At 45.9% G+C, this 15,220-nt stretch overlaps 1 protein-coding gene across 1 annotated transcript in view; it reads left to right on the top strand.

Moving 5' to 3' along the window:
* Positions 1-554: 554 nt before the first annotated feature.
* LOC124544964 (tubulin alpha chain-like) overlaps positions 555-15,220 on the top strand; it is a gene marked incomplete at its 5' end in the record, with an annotated part of 53,795 nt that continues 39,129 nt past the window's right edge. Inside the window, 3 exons of the mRNA XM_047123711.1 lie at positions 555-563; positions 5,110-5,329; positions 14,699-15,000. Of these exons, the coding sequence (XP_046979667.1) occupies positions 555-563; positions 5,110-5,329; positions 14,699-15,000 (531 nt within the window). The remainder of the gene's footprint in view (positions 564-5,109; positions 5,330-14,698; positions 15,001-15,220) is intronic.

Below are 15,220 nucleotides of genomic sequence, written 5' to 3' on the forward strand. Positions count from 1 at the left end.
CTTGTGAGTTTCCCCATCTCGTGGCGAATATGCGCCCTTTGTGGCACACGGTCCTGGACGACAGGGTTCGTTTCACAATTCCTTTCGGCCATATATTTAAATGAGAGCGCAATGTTCGTTAACTCACAAGTGTTGCTTCCAAATGTGAGGACGCCACATTGAATGGCTCTATACGAGTAGGTAGTAAAATGTGGCACGTAACGTTTTATATTTCATGTTAATGTAGGTCTTGAGTGCAATTTGAGCCAAGTTTGATGGGAACATAGTCCAGAACTTAAAATTCTGCATACACGGAGTATGCCTCCTAAGAGTCATCGGGCCCATTTTCTCTGGTGTTTCCGTAGATATCTGCAAGTTTCGTTTTTGCATTGCGTAGCTGGTATCATTCCAAACAAACTGTACTCATCAAGTCTTTCATGGGGCAACCAGCGTGGACGGAAACCGTTTGTTTGCTGTTACAAGCAAAATTATTTCCAAAGAGTAATTTTACTTCCCATTCAGTAGAGCGATTCCAGATCAGTCTAGTGAGATATTCGTTTCATCGTTATGTATCATCAAGGACAGTAAAACTCTAATAATAACCAGTACCCCAACAGCCACAGCACCTCCTGACTTCTACCGGCCAAGCATGCAGCGCTGCTCAGTCGCTGCTGAGCTACTTGTTATTCCTTGTGTTTTAATGTCCCTGTTAATACATATCGATAAAACGAATGTCGTACTAGACTGATCTGGGACCGCTATACTGAATGGGAAGTAAAATTCCGCTTTAAAAATAATTTTGTCTGTGACGGCAAACAAACCGACCGTTTCCATCGATGGTTGACGTCACATGAAAGACGTGAAGGGTGGAATTGAAAATTGCAGATATGTCTCATAACACCAGAGAAAATGCGTCTGACGACTCTTAGGAGACACTAAACCTCCATCCTCGAACTCAGTTCCATTTGCTGGCTGCCTGTGTAACAGCTTCCAGGGATAACAAAAATATGAATTTTAATAATCCGCTCCATTTTTGGCCAAATCACAAAAATTAAAATGTACTCATTAAGCGGTATAATCTTGCTTTAAAGATTTATCACAATAAGACAAGTACTAAGAAACTTCCTGACGGATTAAAACTATGTGCCGGACCGTGACTCGAACTCATGACCTTTGCCTTTCGCGGGCAAGTGCTCTACCAACTGAACTACCCAAGCACAACACACGACTCGTCCTCACAGCTTCAATTCTCCTACCTTCCAAACTTCACAGAAGCTCTTCTGCTAACCTAGGCTGTGGCTAAGCCATGTCTCTGCATATCCTTTCTTCAGGAGTGCTAGTTCTGCAAGGTGCGCATGAGAGCTTCTGTGAAGTTTGGGAGGTAGGAGACGAGGTACTGGCAGAATTGAAGCTGTGAGGACGGCTCGTGAGTCGTACTTGGGTAGCTCAGTTGGTGGAGCACTTGCCCGCGACAGGCAAAGTTCCCGAGTTCGAGTCTCGGTCCGGCACACAGTTTTAATCTGTCAGGAAGTTTCATATCAGCGCGCACTCCGCTGCCGAGTGAAAATCTCATTCTAGAAGACAAGTATTAAGATTATCTTTGTATCTGACGTCACGCAAATGCCCGATATCTACTCATCTAGTAGTTGGCAATGAGAGAACTTGGTGCATTCCAACAAATTTTGGACGTACTTTCATACCGTGACGAAACATTTTCTCTCTGACACCCCTCACAAAATTTTGAAACGGAAAATTTGTATCGCTTGATAAATTTTCGCTGTTCATGCAGTAAAACTTTAGAATCAGGCAAGTCATTCTAATTTATTACTTCTTTACTACCGATTCTATTCGCAACAGCCCGCATCTCGTGGTCGTGCGGTAGCGTTCTCGCTTCCCACGCCCGGGTTCCCGGGTTCGATTCCCGGCGGGGTCAGGGATTTTCTCTGCCTCGTGATGGCTGGGTGTTGTGTGCTGTCCTTAGGTTAGTTAGGTTTAAGTAGTTCTAAGTTCTAGGGGACTGATGACCATAGATGTTAAGCCCCATAGTATTCAGAGCCATTTGAACCATTTTATTCGCAACACACTACGCAAGTAGTAGCCACATACATCACGAAATGTACCTGTGGAGTTAAATCATTATAGAACACACATTTCAGGAGATATGACGTCGTAGGCACTGAGATGCGTAAAAACAAGCTTTTGCTTAAAGAAGAGAGCAAATTACCCAGTATTTCATAATGAAAGGATTAGCGACTTCCAACAGACTTTAAGGACAATTTTTTTCTAAACTTTCTTAAACTTCTTTTCTCGCTTACATGCTTAAATTCAAATATTCAACATATTAACTCATTTGTAAGGTAGTCAAACGTTTGAAGCTGTTTTGTACGTGGAAGTTCGATTCTTCAAGCAATCGGGGTTTTGCTGTTATACCAGCTAGGAAACTCGTAACGACACATCGGCAGTAATCTGGGAAACGGTTAGTTTGTGAGGCTTTGTTGACTAGAAAGTTTTCTTTCTATTGTCATGGACTTCCACGCGTGTCAGTTTTCATTACTAATTACGACGCACCCCATGTACAAACCATTTCTAATAGTAGCAATGACCGATAATGTGGTAAGACGAGTAGGTAGGCCTACTCATCTTCCCTTCACGCCATAGAAATGGCCCATTGCGCTTTTTCTACTTCTAAACTCTGCTCATTCCTTTGCCAGATCAGGAGCTAACGCTTTAATCAATATAGCCGGTGGTAACTCAAGTGAACGTCTTATAAATTACGGAGAGCATGTTTGTCGGTCAGTAGCCTGTTATGACTTCTCTGACCTCTTCCTGCTGAAGCAAAATATTTACAGCCTCGTTTTAATTTTAGGATCTACTTGCCAAGGGTGACACAGAAAAACGGGAACATTTCCACAATACAATAAAACTAGAAGTGATGAAGGAAAGAAATTGCATTCATAGTAAATGAAAACTTACAACTTTGCCATTTGCGAAACATTGATGGTATTTATCATTTTTAAAAATTACGTCCTTTAGATACCGCCCTCCTGTACGAATACATCCGTGAAATCTGCTGTTGAGATTCCTCATTGACCACTGCAACATCTCTGCTGGGATACTGTGAATTGCATCCCGAATTCTCTGTTTTAACTCATCCAGAGTTCTTGGTCGAGTTGTGTAGACTTTTCTCTTGAGGTAGCCCCACAAGAAAAAATCACAAACGGATAAATCTGGCGATCTAGGGGGCCAGGGAATGTTACCGAATCGTGAGATCACACGGTTGCCAAAAAATTCTCGCACATATGCCATTGATTGGCGTGCAGTGTGTGATGTCACTCTGTCCTATTGAAACCAGACTTCTTGAACGCTTGGAAAGTTGTTCAATGCAGGAGTAACGGAAGTTCGTAACATCTCCACGTAAAGATCGGCATTGACAGTTATTGTGTTTTCCTGTTCATTTGCGAAAAAATACGGACCAATAATCCCATGTGATGAAATACCACACCATACTGTCACTTTACGAGCGTGTAAAGGGTTCATGAACGTCATTAGGATTTTTGTTTGCCCATTAACGGTAGTTTTGTTTATTTACATGACCTGTAAGATGAAAATTTGTCTCCTCTGACATCAACAACTTGTTTAGAAATTCATCGTCATTGTTTATTTTTATTATCATTTGTTGACAGAATCCTAATCATAACCGGTAATAGTTGTTCTTCAATCGTTGCACCATCTGTATTTTTTAAGAATGAAATTTTAAATCAAGATGAAGAATTCTGCGAACACTCTCCCAGGACATACCAACCACTGCTGCTTGCTTACGAATTGAACGCCGTGGGCTCCGTAAGACAGAATCCCGTACAACATCAGTGTTCGCTGAAGAATGCACACTTCTTGGTCGTCCTGTTGGTTTCTTCTTGAGGGCAGATCCAGTCTCTTCAAAGTTATTAATCCAAAATTTTGAAGCGTGTTTCGACGGAACGGCATCATGACGTTCTAAATTATAAAAAAGGCGCAACTCCCTCTGCGCCACTTCCAAACTATCATTGTTTTTAGAATGAGATATTCACTCTGCAGCGGAGTGTGCGCTGATATGAAACTTCCTGGCAGATTAAAACTGTGTGCCCGACCGAGACTCGAACTCGGGACCTTTGCGTTTAGCGGGCAAGTGCTCTACCATATTTTTTTTTTTAATCTTATTTTGTTCGTTTTCGTTCGTTGTATCTGCTCTGGGCGGACGTCGAAAGACTCCCGTTTCAGTTAGTCGTTGCCATTAACTCAGTTTTTTTTTATTACAGAGGGCAGCTAGCCCTCTGACCGAACACGCTGAGCTACCGTGCCGGAATTTGCAGAACAGTTCTGCAAGATTCGCAGGAGAGCTTCTGTAAAGTTTGGAAGGTAGGAGACGAGATACTGGCAGAAGTAAAGCTGTGAGGACCGGGTGTGAGTAGTGCTTCGGTAGCTCAGATGGTGCCGGCACGGTAGCTCAGTGTGTTCGGTCAGAGAGCTGGTTGGCCTCTGTAATAAAAAAACTGAGTGAAAGGATCAACAACGAACTTCAGGGGATGTCATGTGACATCCGCAACGACCAAACACAACGATCAACAACGAACAAAACCAAAAAAAAAAAGAGGATGGTAGAGCACTTGCCCGCGAAAGGCAAAGGTCCCGAGATCGAGTCTCGGTCGGGCACACAGTTTTAATCTGCCAGGAAGTTTCATATCATTGTTTTTATAAAACATTTTCATGGCTAACGTACGCTGTTGTCCGTTCCACTGATCCATGGTTACTGAAATGGCGGACTGTTTACTCGCTACCCGTCACGAACCCGCTGTGCTGCCATCTGCTCATGGCTGCCACTACTCATTTCAAACATTCCCGTTATTCTATTTCACCTTGTACATACACAGCAAGTAGCTGTGCAGTGCCTGGGGGAAGTTTCTTCGCACCAACATTCAAGTTCTTTTTGCGATTCTTCAGTTTATCCCGGTGTATTTGTTGATCGAACAGTCCACGGGTATACTGACAGCCCATAGTTGCACACTGTGGATCGTCAGTACACCCGTGTACTGTTCGATCGAGATCTTTTTCGTCGTGTTTCGATTCGCGCATACACATACGCGCATGTTTCAGAGGGAGTGCGTGTCGCTGCACATCGGGCAGGCGGGCGTGCAGATCGGCAGCGCCTGCTGGGAGCTGTACTGCCTGGAGCACGGCATACAGCCCAACGGCCGCATTCCCTCGGACAAGGTGGCCGTCGACACCGAGTGCTACACCACCTTCTTCTCACAGACCGAGGCGGGCAAGATCGTGCCCCGCACCGTCATGGTCGACCTCGAGCCCACCACCATCGGTCAGTACCTGATGCCTTTGTTATTGTCCTCAACTAGCCGCCCGCTTGTAGCTCTCGTATCTCTCCAAAAACTCGCCAGGTGAATTTCCTCTGAAGTGATTTTAGAAGTGCACTAGAGGCCATTAAAATTGCTGCACCAAGAAGAAATGCAGATGATAAACGGGTATTCATTGGACAAATACATTATACTATAACTGACATGTGATTACATTTTCACGCATTTTGGGTGCATAGATCCTGAGAAATCAGTACCCAGAACAACCACCTCTGGCCGTAATAACGCCCTTGATACGCCTGGGCATTGAGTCAAACAGATCTTGGATGGCGTGTACAGGTACAGTTGCCCATGCAGCTTCAACACGATACCACAGTTAATCAAGAGTAGTGACTGGCGTATTGTGACGAGCCAGTTGCTCGCCCACCATTGACCAGACGTTTTCAGTCGGTGAGAGGTCTGGGGAATGTGCTGGCCAGGGCAGCAGTCTAACATATTCTGTATCCAGAAAGGCCCGTACAGGACCTGCAACATGCGGTCGTGCATTATCCTACTGAAATGTAGGGTTTCGCAGGGATCGAATGAAGGGTAGAGCCACGGGTCGTAACACAACTGAAATGTAACGTCCACTGTTCAAAGTGCCGTCAATGCGAACAAGAGGTGACCAAGACGTGTAATCAATGGCACGCCATACCATCACGCCGGGTGATACGCCAGTATGGCGATGAGGAATACACGCTTCCAATGTGCGTTCACCGCGATGTCGCCAAACACGGATGCGACCATCATGATGTCGTAAACAGAACCTGGTTTCATCCGAAAAAACGATGTTTTACCATTCGTGCATCCAGGTCCGTCGTTGAGTACACCATCGTAGGCGCTCCTGTCTGTGATGCAGCGTCAAGGGTAATCACAGCCATGGTCTCCGTGCTGATAGTCCATGCTGGTGCAAGCGTCGTCGAACTGTTGGTGCAGATGGTTGTTGTCTTGCAAACGTCCCAATCTGTTGACTCAGGGATCGAGACGTGGTTGCCCGATCCGTTACAGCCATACGGATAAGATGCCTGTCATCTCGACTGCTAGTGATACGAGGCCGTTGGGATCCAGCACGGCGTTCCGTATTACCCTCCTGAATCCACCGATTCCATATTCTGCTAACAGTCATTGGATCTCGACCAACGCGAGCAGCAGTGTCGCGATACGATAAACCGCAATCGCGATAGGCTACAATCCGACCTTTATCAAAGTCGGAAACGCGATGGTACACATTTCTCCTCCTTACACGAGGCATCACAACAAAGTTTCACCAGGCAACGCCGGTCGAGTGCTGTTTGTGTACGAGAAATCGGTTGGAAACTTTCGTGTGTGTGTGTGTGTTTGAGGTTTACGGGCGCTAAACAGCGTGGTCATCAGCGCCCATGGAAACTTTCCTCATGTCAGCTCGTTGTAGGTATCGCCACCGGCGCCAACCTTGTGTGAAAGCTCTGAAAAGCTAATCATTTGCATATCACAGCATCTTCTTCCTGTCGGTTAAATTTCGCGTCTGTAGCACGTCATCTTCGTGGTGTAGCAATTTTAATGGTCAGTAGTGTAATAATGTATTAGACAAATTATAAACTAAAACATTTCATAAATCCACAGTAATTGTTATTTTCACAACAAACTTGATTATCTGTCTTTAGTTTCCCCTTCTGGTGCAAGAATAAATAAATTCTTGGTTGAACTGACTCTTTGAGAGAACTGTGGTGTACTCAGTACAGCTCTACAGCACATGGCAGGAACCAACAGCAATTTCATTTTTGTATTGCACTGAAGTGACAAACAGTCGTGGGATAGCGATATGCAAATATACAGACGGCGTTAGTACCACGTACACAAGGTATAAAAAGACAATGCATTGACGAAGCTGTCATTTGTACTCAGGTGAGTCATGTGTAGAGGTGTCCGGGGCCGTAATTACGGCCGCACGACGGGTATTAACAGAAGCTGAACGCGAAATGGTAGTTGGATCTAGAAGCATGGGACATTCCATTTCTAAATCGTTAGAGAATTCAATATTCCGCGATCCACAGCGTCAAGACTGTGCCGAGAATACGACGGCCTTCACTTAACGACCGAGAGCAGCGGAATTTGCGTAGAGTTGTCAGTGCTGACAGACAAGCAATTATGCGTGAAATAGCCGCAGAAATCTGTCGGGCGTGCGATGAACGTTTGTGTTAGGATAGTACGGCGAAATTTGGCTTTAATGGACTATAGCAAATGTTTCAAATGTGTGTGAAATCTTATGGTACTTAACTGCTAAGGTCATCATTCCCTAAGCTTACACATTACTTAACCTAAATTATCCTAAGGACAAAGATACACACACCCATGCCCGAGGGAGGACTCGAACCTCCGCCGGGACCAGCCGCACAGTCCATGACTCCAGCGCCACAGACCGCTCGGCTAATCCCGCGCGGCTGGACTATAGCAACAGACGACCGACGTGAGTGCCTTTGCTAACAGCACGACATTGCCTGCAGCGTCTCTGCTGCGCTCGTGGCTATATCGGTTGGACCCTAGAGGACTGAAAAACCGTGGAATGGTCAGATGAGTCCCGATTTTAGTTAGTAAGGGCTGATGGGAGGGTTCGAGTGGCGCGGGTACCGAGAAGCCATCCGTCCAACCGAGCGAAGTGGCGCAGTGATTAGTCACTGGACTCACATTCGGGAGGACGACGGTTCAATCCCGCTTTCGGCAATCCTGATTTAGGTTTTCCGTGATTTCCCTAAATCGCTCCAGGCAAAAGCCGGGATGGTTCCTTTGAAAGGGCGCGGCCGACTTCCTTCCCTAATCCGATGAGACCGATGACCTCGCTGTCTGGTCTCCTTCCCCAAACCAACCCAACCCATCCCTCTGTACAAGCTGGTACTGTGTCCATAACGGTGTGGACTGTGTTTACATGGAATGGACTGGGTCCTCTGGTCCAACTGAACTGACCATTGACTGAAATTGGTTATGGTCATTTGCTTGGAGACCGTTTGCAGCCATTCACGGGCTTCATGTTCCCAAACAACGATGTAGTTTTTATCGATGGCAGTGCACCATGTCACAGGGCCACATTTGTTCACTAATGGTTTAGTTTCAAGAACATTCTGGACAAATCGAACTAATGGTTCGGCCACATAGATTGTCGGACATGAACCCCATCGAACGTTTGTGGGACGCAATCGACAGGTCAGTTCGTGCTCAAAATCCTGCACTGGAAACACGTTAGCAATTATGGGCGGCTATAGAGGCATCATGGCTCAATATTCCTTCGCTGGACTTCTAACGACCTGTTGAGTCCACACCATGTCGAGCTGCTGAACTACGCCGGGCAAAAGGAGGTCCGACAGGATTTGACTAATTTTAAAAAAGATAGTACACCAGATTTTACGTTCCAATCTCTGTTTTTTAACATTTTAGATGTGCATCACGGTTTTACCGTCGTTTACACTGATGGCTCCAAACAAGAGAATTTCCTTGGCTGTTCTGTAGTGTTCCCTGATCATGTTACCCGGATTCGCCTCCCTGATGAATATACCGTTTTCGCAGCGGAGCTCCACGCGATCCTGGAGGCACTGGAGCAGATGAATCGTGTTCGGGGCAATCGATTTCTCCTCTGCTCCAATTCTCTTAGTGCCTTACAATCATCGCAGAATCTGTACCCAACTGAGGCGACGCTCCAGCTGATATATGACCAACTGTACTGGCTCCAACGGTGCGGTAAGGAGGTGTCCTTCTGCGGGGTGCCTGGTCATGTAGGAATATGGGGCAATGGACAGGCCGATCGGGCTGCCAAGACGGTGTGCAGAGGGCAGGATGTGGTCCAGTGTCCTATTCCCTTACAGTGTGTCATTTCTGCACTCCACAAGAAGTGCCTGGAGTTGTGGGAGGAAGAATGGCTGGCGGTGACGGCCAATAAATTGCGGTTGGTGAAGTCAACAACTGGGCCGTGGCGTTCCTCCTGCTGGTTGCTCAGGCGGGAGGTAGTGACCCTCAGGCGTTTTCGGACTGGGCACTGGCCTCTCACACATAGCTTTCTATTACGGCGGGAGGATCCCCCGTTTTGTGATGCTTGTGGTGTGCACATCTCTGTCCGGCACATTTTAACAGACTGCATTTTATACCGTGATGCAAGGGCAGAAGCACAAGTTGATGGAGATCTGCCCTGTGTTTTAGCTAATGATGAGACGTGTGTGTCTAGGGTTTTAAAGTTTTGTGATGTGTCTGGACTCTGGCCTAAATTTTTAGGCTGGAGGTTTTAGTGTATTGCAAAGTGGCTGACACCTCCCTTTTTTCCTTGCGGTCAGCCAGCAACTTCCATCTGCTATATTGTTTTAGCTCCCTCTACAACTTTCTTCTTGTGTTGTCCATGTTTTACTGCTGACGGCATGCTTCGTCCCACGTTTCGGTGTATTTCCAACCTTGTTATCTGTGTTTTACGTTCTGTTTTAACTTATTGTTCTGAGTATTTTCTTGACACCTGTCTCAATCTGTTACTGAGCGGGCGCTGAAGACCTTGCCGTCGTGCGCCCATACAACCCTCTCCATCATCCATCAGGATAACAGGGGGTATCCCATGACTTTTGTCACCTCAATGTAAGTACGGAATAGGATATCTTATTTCTGCATAGTTGCATATGACTCACCATGACATCTCCAAATTGAAGATAGCCGACCATTGTGGAGTGACGAGGAGACACAGGTGAATGACAGGGCACAGTTGTCGCCCAGTGGCGTCAGCATTGCGCTCTTGTGGGATTGATTATAAAGGCGTTCTGCCCTGCCGGATTCCCGCAGGAACGTCGGACCGTTGTTGCAGCCTGCTACTGCCACCTCACTCGTCGCTTTGGAGCTGCCCACTACTCAAAGAGCCATAGCACTCAAGACTGCGTGTGTGTGTCCGCGGGAGTGAAGAAGGAGACGTTGGCTGTTATTCCTTTAATATCAGGTCTACACCTCAGATTTGTCACCATGTGGCTTGTAGATGTCTGGGCGCTCAAGGTAACTCACGATGGTGCGTGCTTCACGACCGACTAGAGCTGCATTCACATCTTAACACTATAACTAACAAACAACAGTTTCAGACAATGGTCTTTTATTTGCATCCAAAATAATAATAACGCTGGTGAAGCGTACGCAACTGTCTCGGTGTTTCGGTGTTACCACTTTGATGCTAGGCGAAAAAAATACAGCTCCCTCTCGAAAACTAGACAAGAGTGCGAAGACTGCCCGTACAAATACTGCTCTACTGCAGCCCAAGTGACCCCCTTCAGCTGAAGCTGCTGTTTTTATTCTGTTGGCTTGTGACGTCATTCCCATGGCGACGGACAAGTCCTACGTCAGAATTGCTATATGTCCTATCAACTGAATTTAAGCTTGGTGTAATTTTAAGCTATGATGAACATTCAATGCATTTACTGACATCGCGAGTCACTCACAATTTTTGGATTCAGATTGCATGCAGATTGTGTGTATAATAAATTGAGTGAAACAATCTGAAAGGGGATGGAAGAGCTGAAAACAAACAAAAACGAAAATCACTAGAAAAATACCAAAATAAAAATTACACAATGTTAGTGTGATGCATATCAGACGATCCTGTTTGGTCAGAGGTTTACGAAAATGAAACTGAATTTTTCTAAGTGTAACTAGAATTGCCCACGTATTTTTATCGATGTTTTAATACGAGTAGTAACTGAAGTATCGCTTTTTAAAGGAAGCTGTCCTAGTAGAGGTATTTGGAACTCCTTCTTCTATTAACATACAAGTTCCTTCAAAAGGTTTTTCTGAGAAAATTCCAACACTAAGATAATCAGTATTCTCTGATCAGACGTTCCAGGAATAGATGATGGAACCTAGCTGCCAGAAAACCTATTACGCCTCTGCGAATAATGGATTGTTCTGACTTCCAATATGTGTTAGTTAAGCTGAGGATAATCTCTGAACGCGAAGCCAAATACGAAAACTTGAACCACACGAAGAATGCAAGTAAAATCGACGATTTGGAAGGGGCGTAAATCTTTCAGAAATTTTTTGTAGTAGTGGAAAGTGTCTGTAACCTCAAACCAGAACCAGCTTTTATTAAGCAGAATTTTAGCTTATAGTTTACAAAAAAGTTTTCATCTGGAGCAATCGATTGGAGTTGATCGATTGGTCGCAATCGATGTCAGGTTTATGAAAATAGCAGCTAGTTCAACAGAATTATATTGCAGCATCAATTCGTGTGAAATTGCGTTTAGTCACGTCCTCATATCTGCTTTGAAAATACCACTAAGAAATTAGTTGGCCGATTGCAGCAGTTTGAAGATACAGAGAATGTATGTTTGACCATCAGCCCCTTTTATTTTAAACCCAAATATCGATTGGTTTCAGTCATGATGATGTTTGGTTTGTGGGGCGCTCAACTGCGCGGGTATCAGAGCCCGTACAAAGTCCAAAGTTTTACGCAGTCCAACTTTTTTCAAAGTCCAATCTAGCTACTGTCACGAATGATGATGAAATGATGAGAACAATACAAACACCCAGTCCCTAGTCAGAGAAAATCCCCAAGCTGGCCGGGAATCGAACCATTGACCCCGTGATCCAGAGGCAGCAACGCTAGCCACTAGACCACGAGTTGAGGACCGGTTTCAGTCGTAGACCATCTTCAGGAATAAGGGTTAAAATGGTTTAAGCCACAACAGTACATTTGTCATTACTTAAACCGAGCGAGGTGGCGCAGTGGTTAGCACACTGGACTCGCATTCGGGAGGACGACGGTTCAATCCCGCGTCCGGCCATCCTGATTTAGGTTTTCCGTGATTTCCCTAAAATCGCTCCAGGCAAATGCCGGGATGGTTCCTTTGAAAGGGCACGGCCGACTTCCTTCCCCGTCCTTCCCTAAACCTATGAGACCGATGACATCGCAGTTTGGTCTCTTTCCTCAAAACAGCCCAGCCAGCCAGCCCAGTCATTACTTAAATAATGTGCAGAGCATGTCATGAGTATCAGTATACGTCACATGACTTTTAGAAGCAAACATACTAATACCAAGTGTACGAAGAACAGTACTGCTTTATTTACGTCTGTTATTAGTATTTCTTTCTTTCTTTCTCGGGGCCTTTGTCTCGCTCCAACGCGGGGTCGGTTCAAATGAAATGGCTCTGAGCACTATGGGACTTAACTTCTGAGGTCATCAGTCCCCTAGAACTTAGAACTACTTAAACCTAACTAACCTAAGGACATCACACACATCCATGCCCGAGGCAGGATTCGAACCTGCGACAGTAGCGGTCGCGCGGTTCCAGACGGTAGCGCCTAGAACCGCTCGGCCACTCCGGCCGGCCGCGGGGTCGGCTTTGTTATTACGGATTTGGCAGTGTTAGTCGCAGAGGGTGGCTGAATGCCCCTCCTGACGCCACCCCGAACCCCCCGGGATGGAAGTAATGTACCCCAGCTGTCTGCGTCTAGTGTAAGTCATGAAATAGTGCGAACATTTTCAAATGTCTGTGAGTCGTGTAACTGAGGCGGAACTTGGGGACCAGCCCGGTATTCACCTAGCGGGATGTGGAAAACCGACTAAAAACCACATCCAGACTGGCCGGCATACCGGCCCTCGTCGTTAATCCGCTGGGCGGATTCGATCCAGGACCGGCGCGCCTACACGAGCCCAGGAAGCAGCGCATTAGTGCTCTCGGCTACCCTGGCGGGTCTTTACGTCTGGTATTAGTATGTTTGCTTCTAAAAGTCCTGTGTCGTATATTGACGTTCATGACTTCCTCCACACATTATTTAAGTAATGACAAATGTTAATGTTGTGGTTTAAACCATTTTAACCCTTATTCCTGAATATGGTCCACGAGTGAAATCGGTCGATATTTGGGTTTAAAATAAAAGTAACTGATGGTCAAACATGCATTTTATACATTACTTGACGGCTATTGATAGTCAGCTTCCAAAAATGTTTGTCTGTAAATAAACTGAGCTATTACTTACAGGGGAACCTCCCGATTGCACCCCTCTCAGATTTAGTTATAAGTTGGCACAGTGGATAGGCCTTGAAAAACTGAACACAGATCAATCGAGAAAACAGGAAGAAGTTGTGTGGAACTATGAAAAAAATAAGCAAAATATACAAACTGAGTAGTCCATGTGAAACATAGGCAACATCATTGAAAGTGTGAGCTCAGGAGCGCCGTGGTCCCATGGTTAGCGTGAGCAACTGCGGAATGAGAGGTGCTTGATTCAAGTCTTCCCTCGAGTGAAAAGTTTAATTTTTTATTTCCAGACAATTATCAAAGTTCAGGCACTCACATATAATCAACTTCGCTTTCCAAAATTCCAGGACATGTTCAGATTTGCTTGGACATATGCAGGATTTGACGGCCTACGCATGGAAAAATTTGAAAACGTTAAAAACAGAGCACAGGGAAAACTGTGCGACTGTGAAACTGTTGCATTCATTTGTTGCGGTTTATGTGACAAACTCTTATGTTTTCATCACTTTTTTGGGAGTGACTATCACATCCACAAGAAAACCTAAATCGGGCAAGGTAGAAGAATCTTTTTACCCATTCGCCAAGTGTACAAGTTAGGTGGGTCGACAACATATTCCTGTCATGTGACGCACATGCCGTCACCAGTGTCGTATAGAATATATCAGACGTGTTTTCCTGTGGAGGAATCGGTTGACTTATGACCTTGCGATCAAATGTTTTCGGTTCCCATTGGAGAGGCACGTCCTTTCGTCTACTAATCGCACGGTTTTGCGGTGCGGTCGCAAAACACAGACATTACACTTATTACAGTTTTTTTTGAAATCTCATTTTGTTCGACTTTGTTCGTTGCATCTGCTCAGGGTGGACGTCGTAAGACATCCGTTTAAGTTCGTTGTTGATCGATTAACTCTGTTTTTTTATTACAGAGTGAGCTAACCCACTGACCGAACACGCTGAGCTACCGTGCCAGCAGTGAACAGAGACGTCAATAACGAACGGGCAGATCATAACTTTGCGAAAATCAAGAAAGTAAAATTTTCACTCGAGTGGAGACTTGAACCCAGGACCTCTCGTTCCTCAGCTGCTCACGCTAACCACGGGACCACGGCATTCCTGAGTTCACACTCTCCTTGATGTTGCCTATCTTGCGCATGGACTACTCAGTTATATATTTTGCTTATTTTTTTCATAGTTCCACACAGCTTCTTCCTGTTTTCTCGATTGATCTGTGTTCAGTTTTTCAAGGCCTATCCACTGTGCCAACTTATAACTAAATCTGAAGGGGGTGCGATGGGGAGGTTCTCTTGTTAGGAAATAGTGTTACAGTGAATTTGATTTAGTTGTGAATGAGGAAGATTTCGGCGCTTGCAGACGAGGTGCGCCAGGGCACGCACCGCGACCTGTACCACCCGCAGTCGCTGGTGGCGGGCAAGGAAGACGCGGCCAACAACTACGCGCGCGGCCACTACTCGGTGGGCCGCGAGATGATCGGCACGCTGCTCGACCGCGTCCGCAAGATGGTGGACCTGTGCGAGAGCCTGCAGGGCTTCCTCGTCTTCCACTCGTTCGGCGGCGGCACCGGCTCCGGCTTCACCTCGCTCATCATGGACCGCCTCTGCCAGGAGTACTCCAAGAAGAGCTTGCTCGAGTTCGCCGTCTATCCGGCCCCCCAGGTGGGCGCAACTACTTACCTCATCGTTGTGTTCCACAGCATTAAATCATTTCGTTATCCAGGCTGCGGCTTGCGAGCACCTTCTACATCTACATCTACATCTACATCCATACTCCGCAAGCCACCTGACGGTGTGTGGTGGAGGGTACCTTGAGTACCTCTATCGGTCCTCCTTTCTATTCGTCTCGTATTGTTCGTGGAAAGAAGGATTGTCGGTATGC

This window comes from Schistocerca americana, chromosome 8, assembly GCF_021461395.2.
Source record: "Schistocerca americana isolate TAMUIC-IGC-003095 chromosome 8, iqSchAmer2.1, whole genome shotgun sequence".
Taxonomy (NCBI): Eukaryota; Metazoa; Arthropoda; class Insecta; order Orthoptera; family Acrididae; genus Schistocerca; species Schistocerca americana.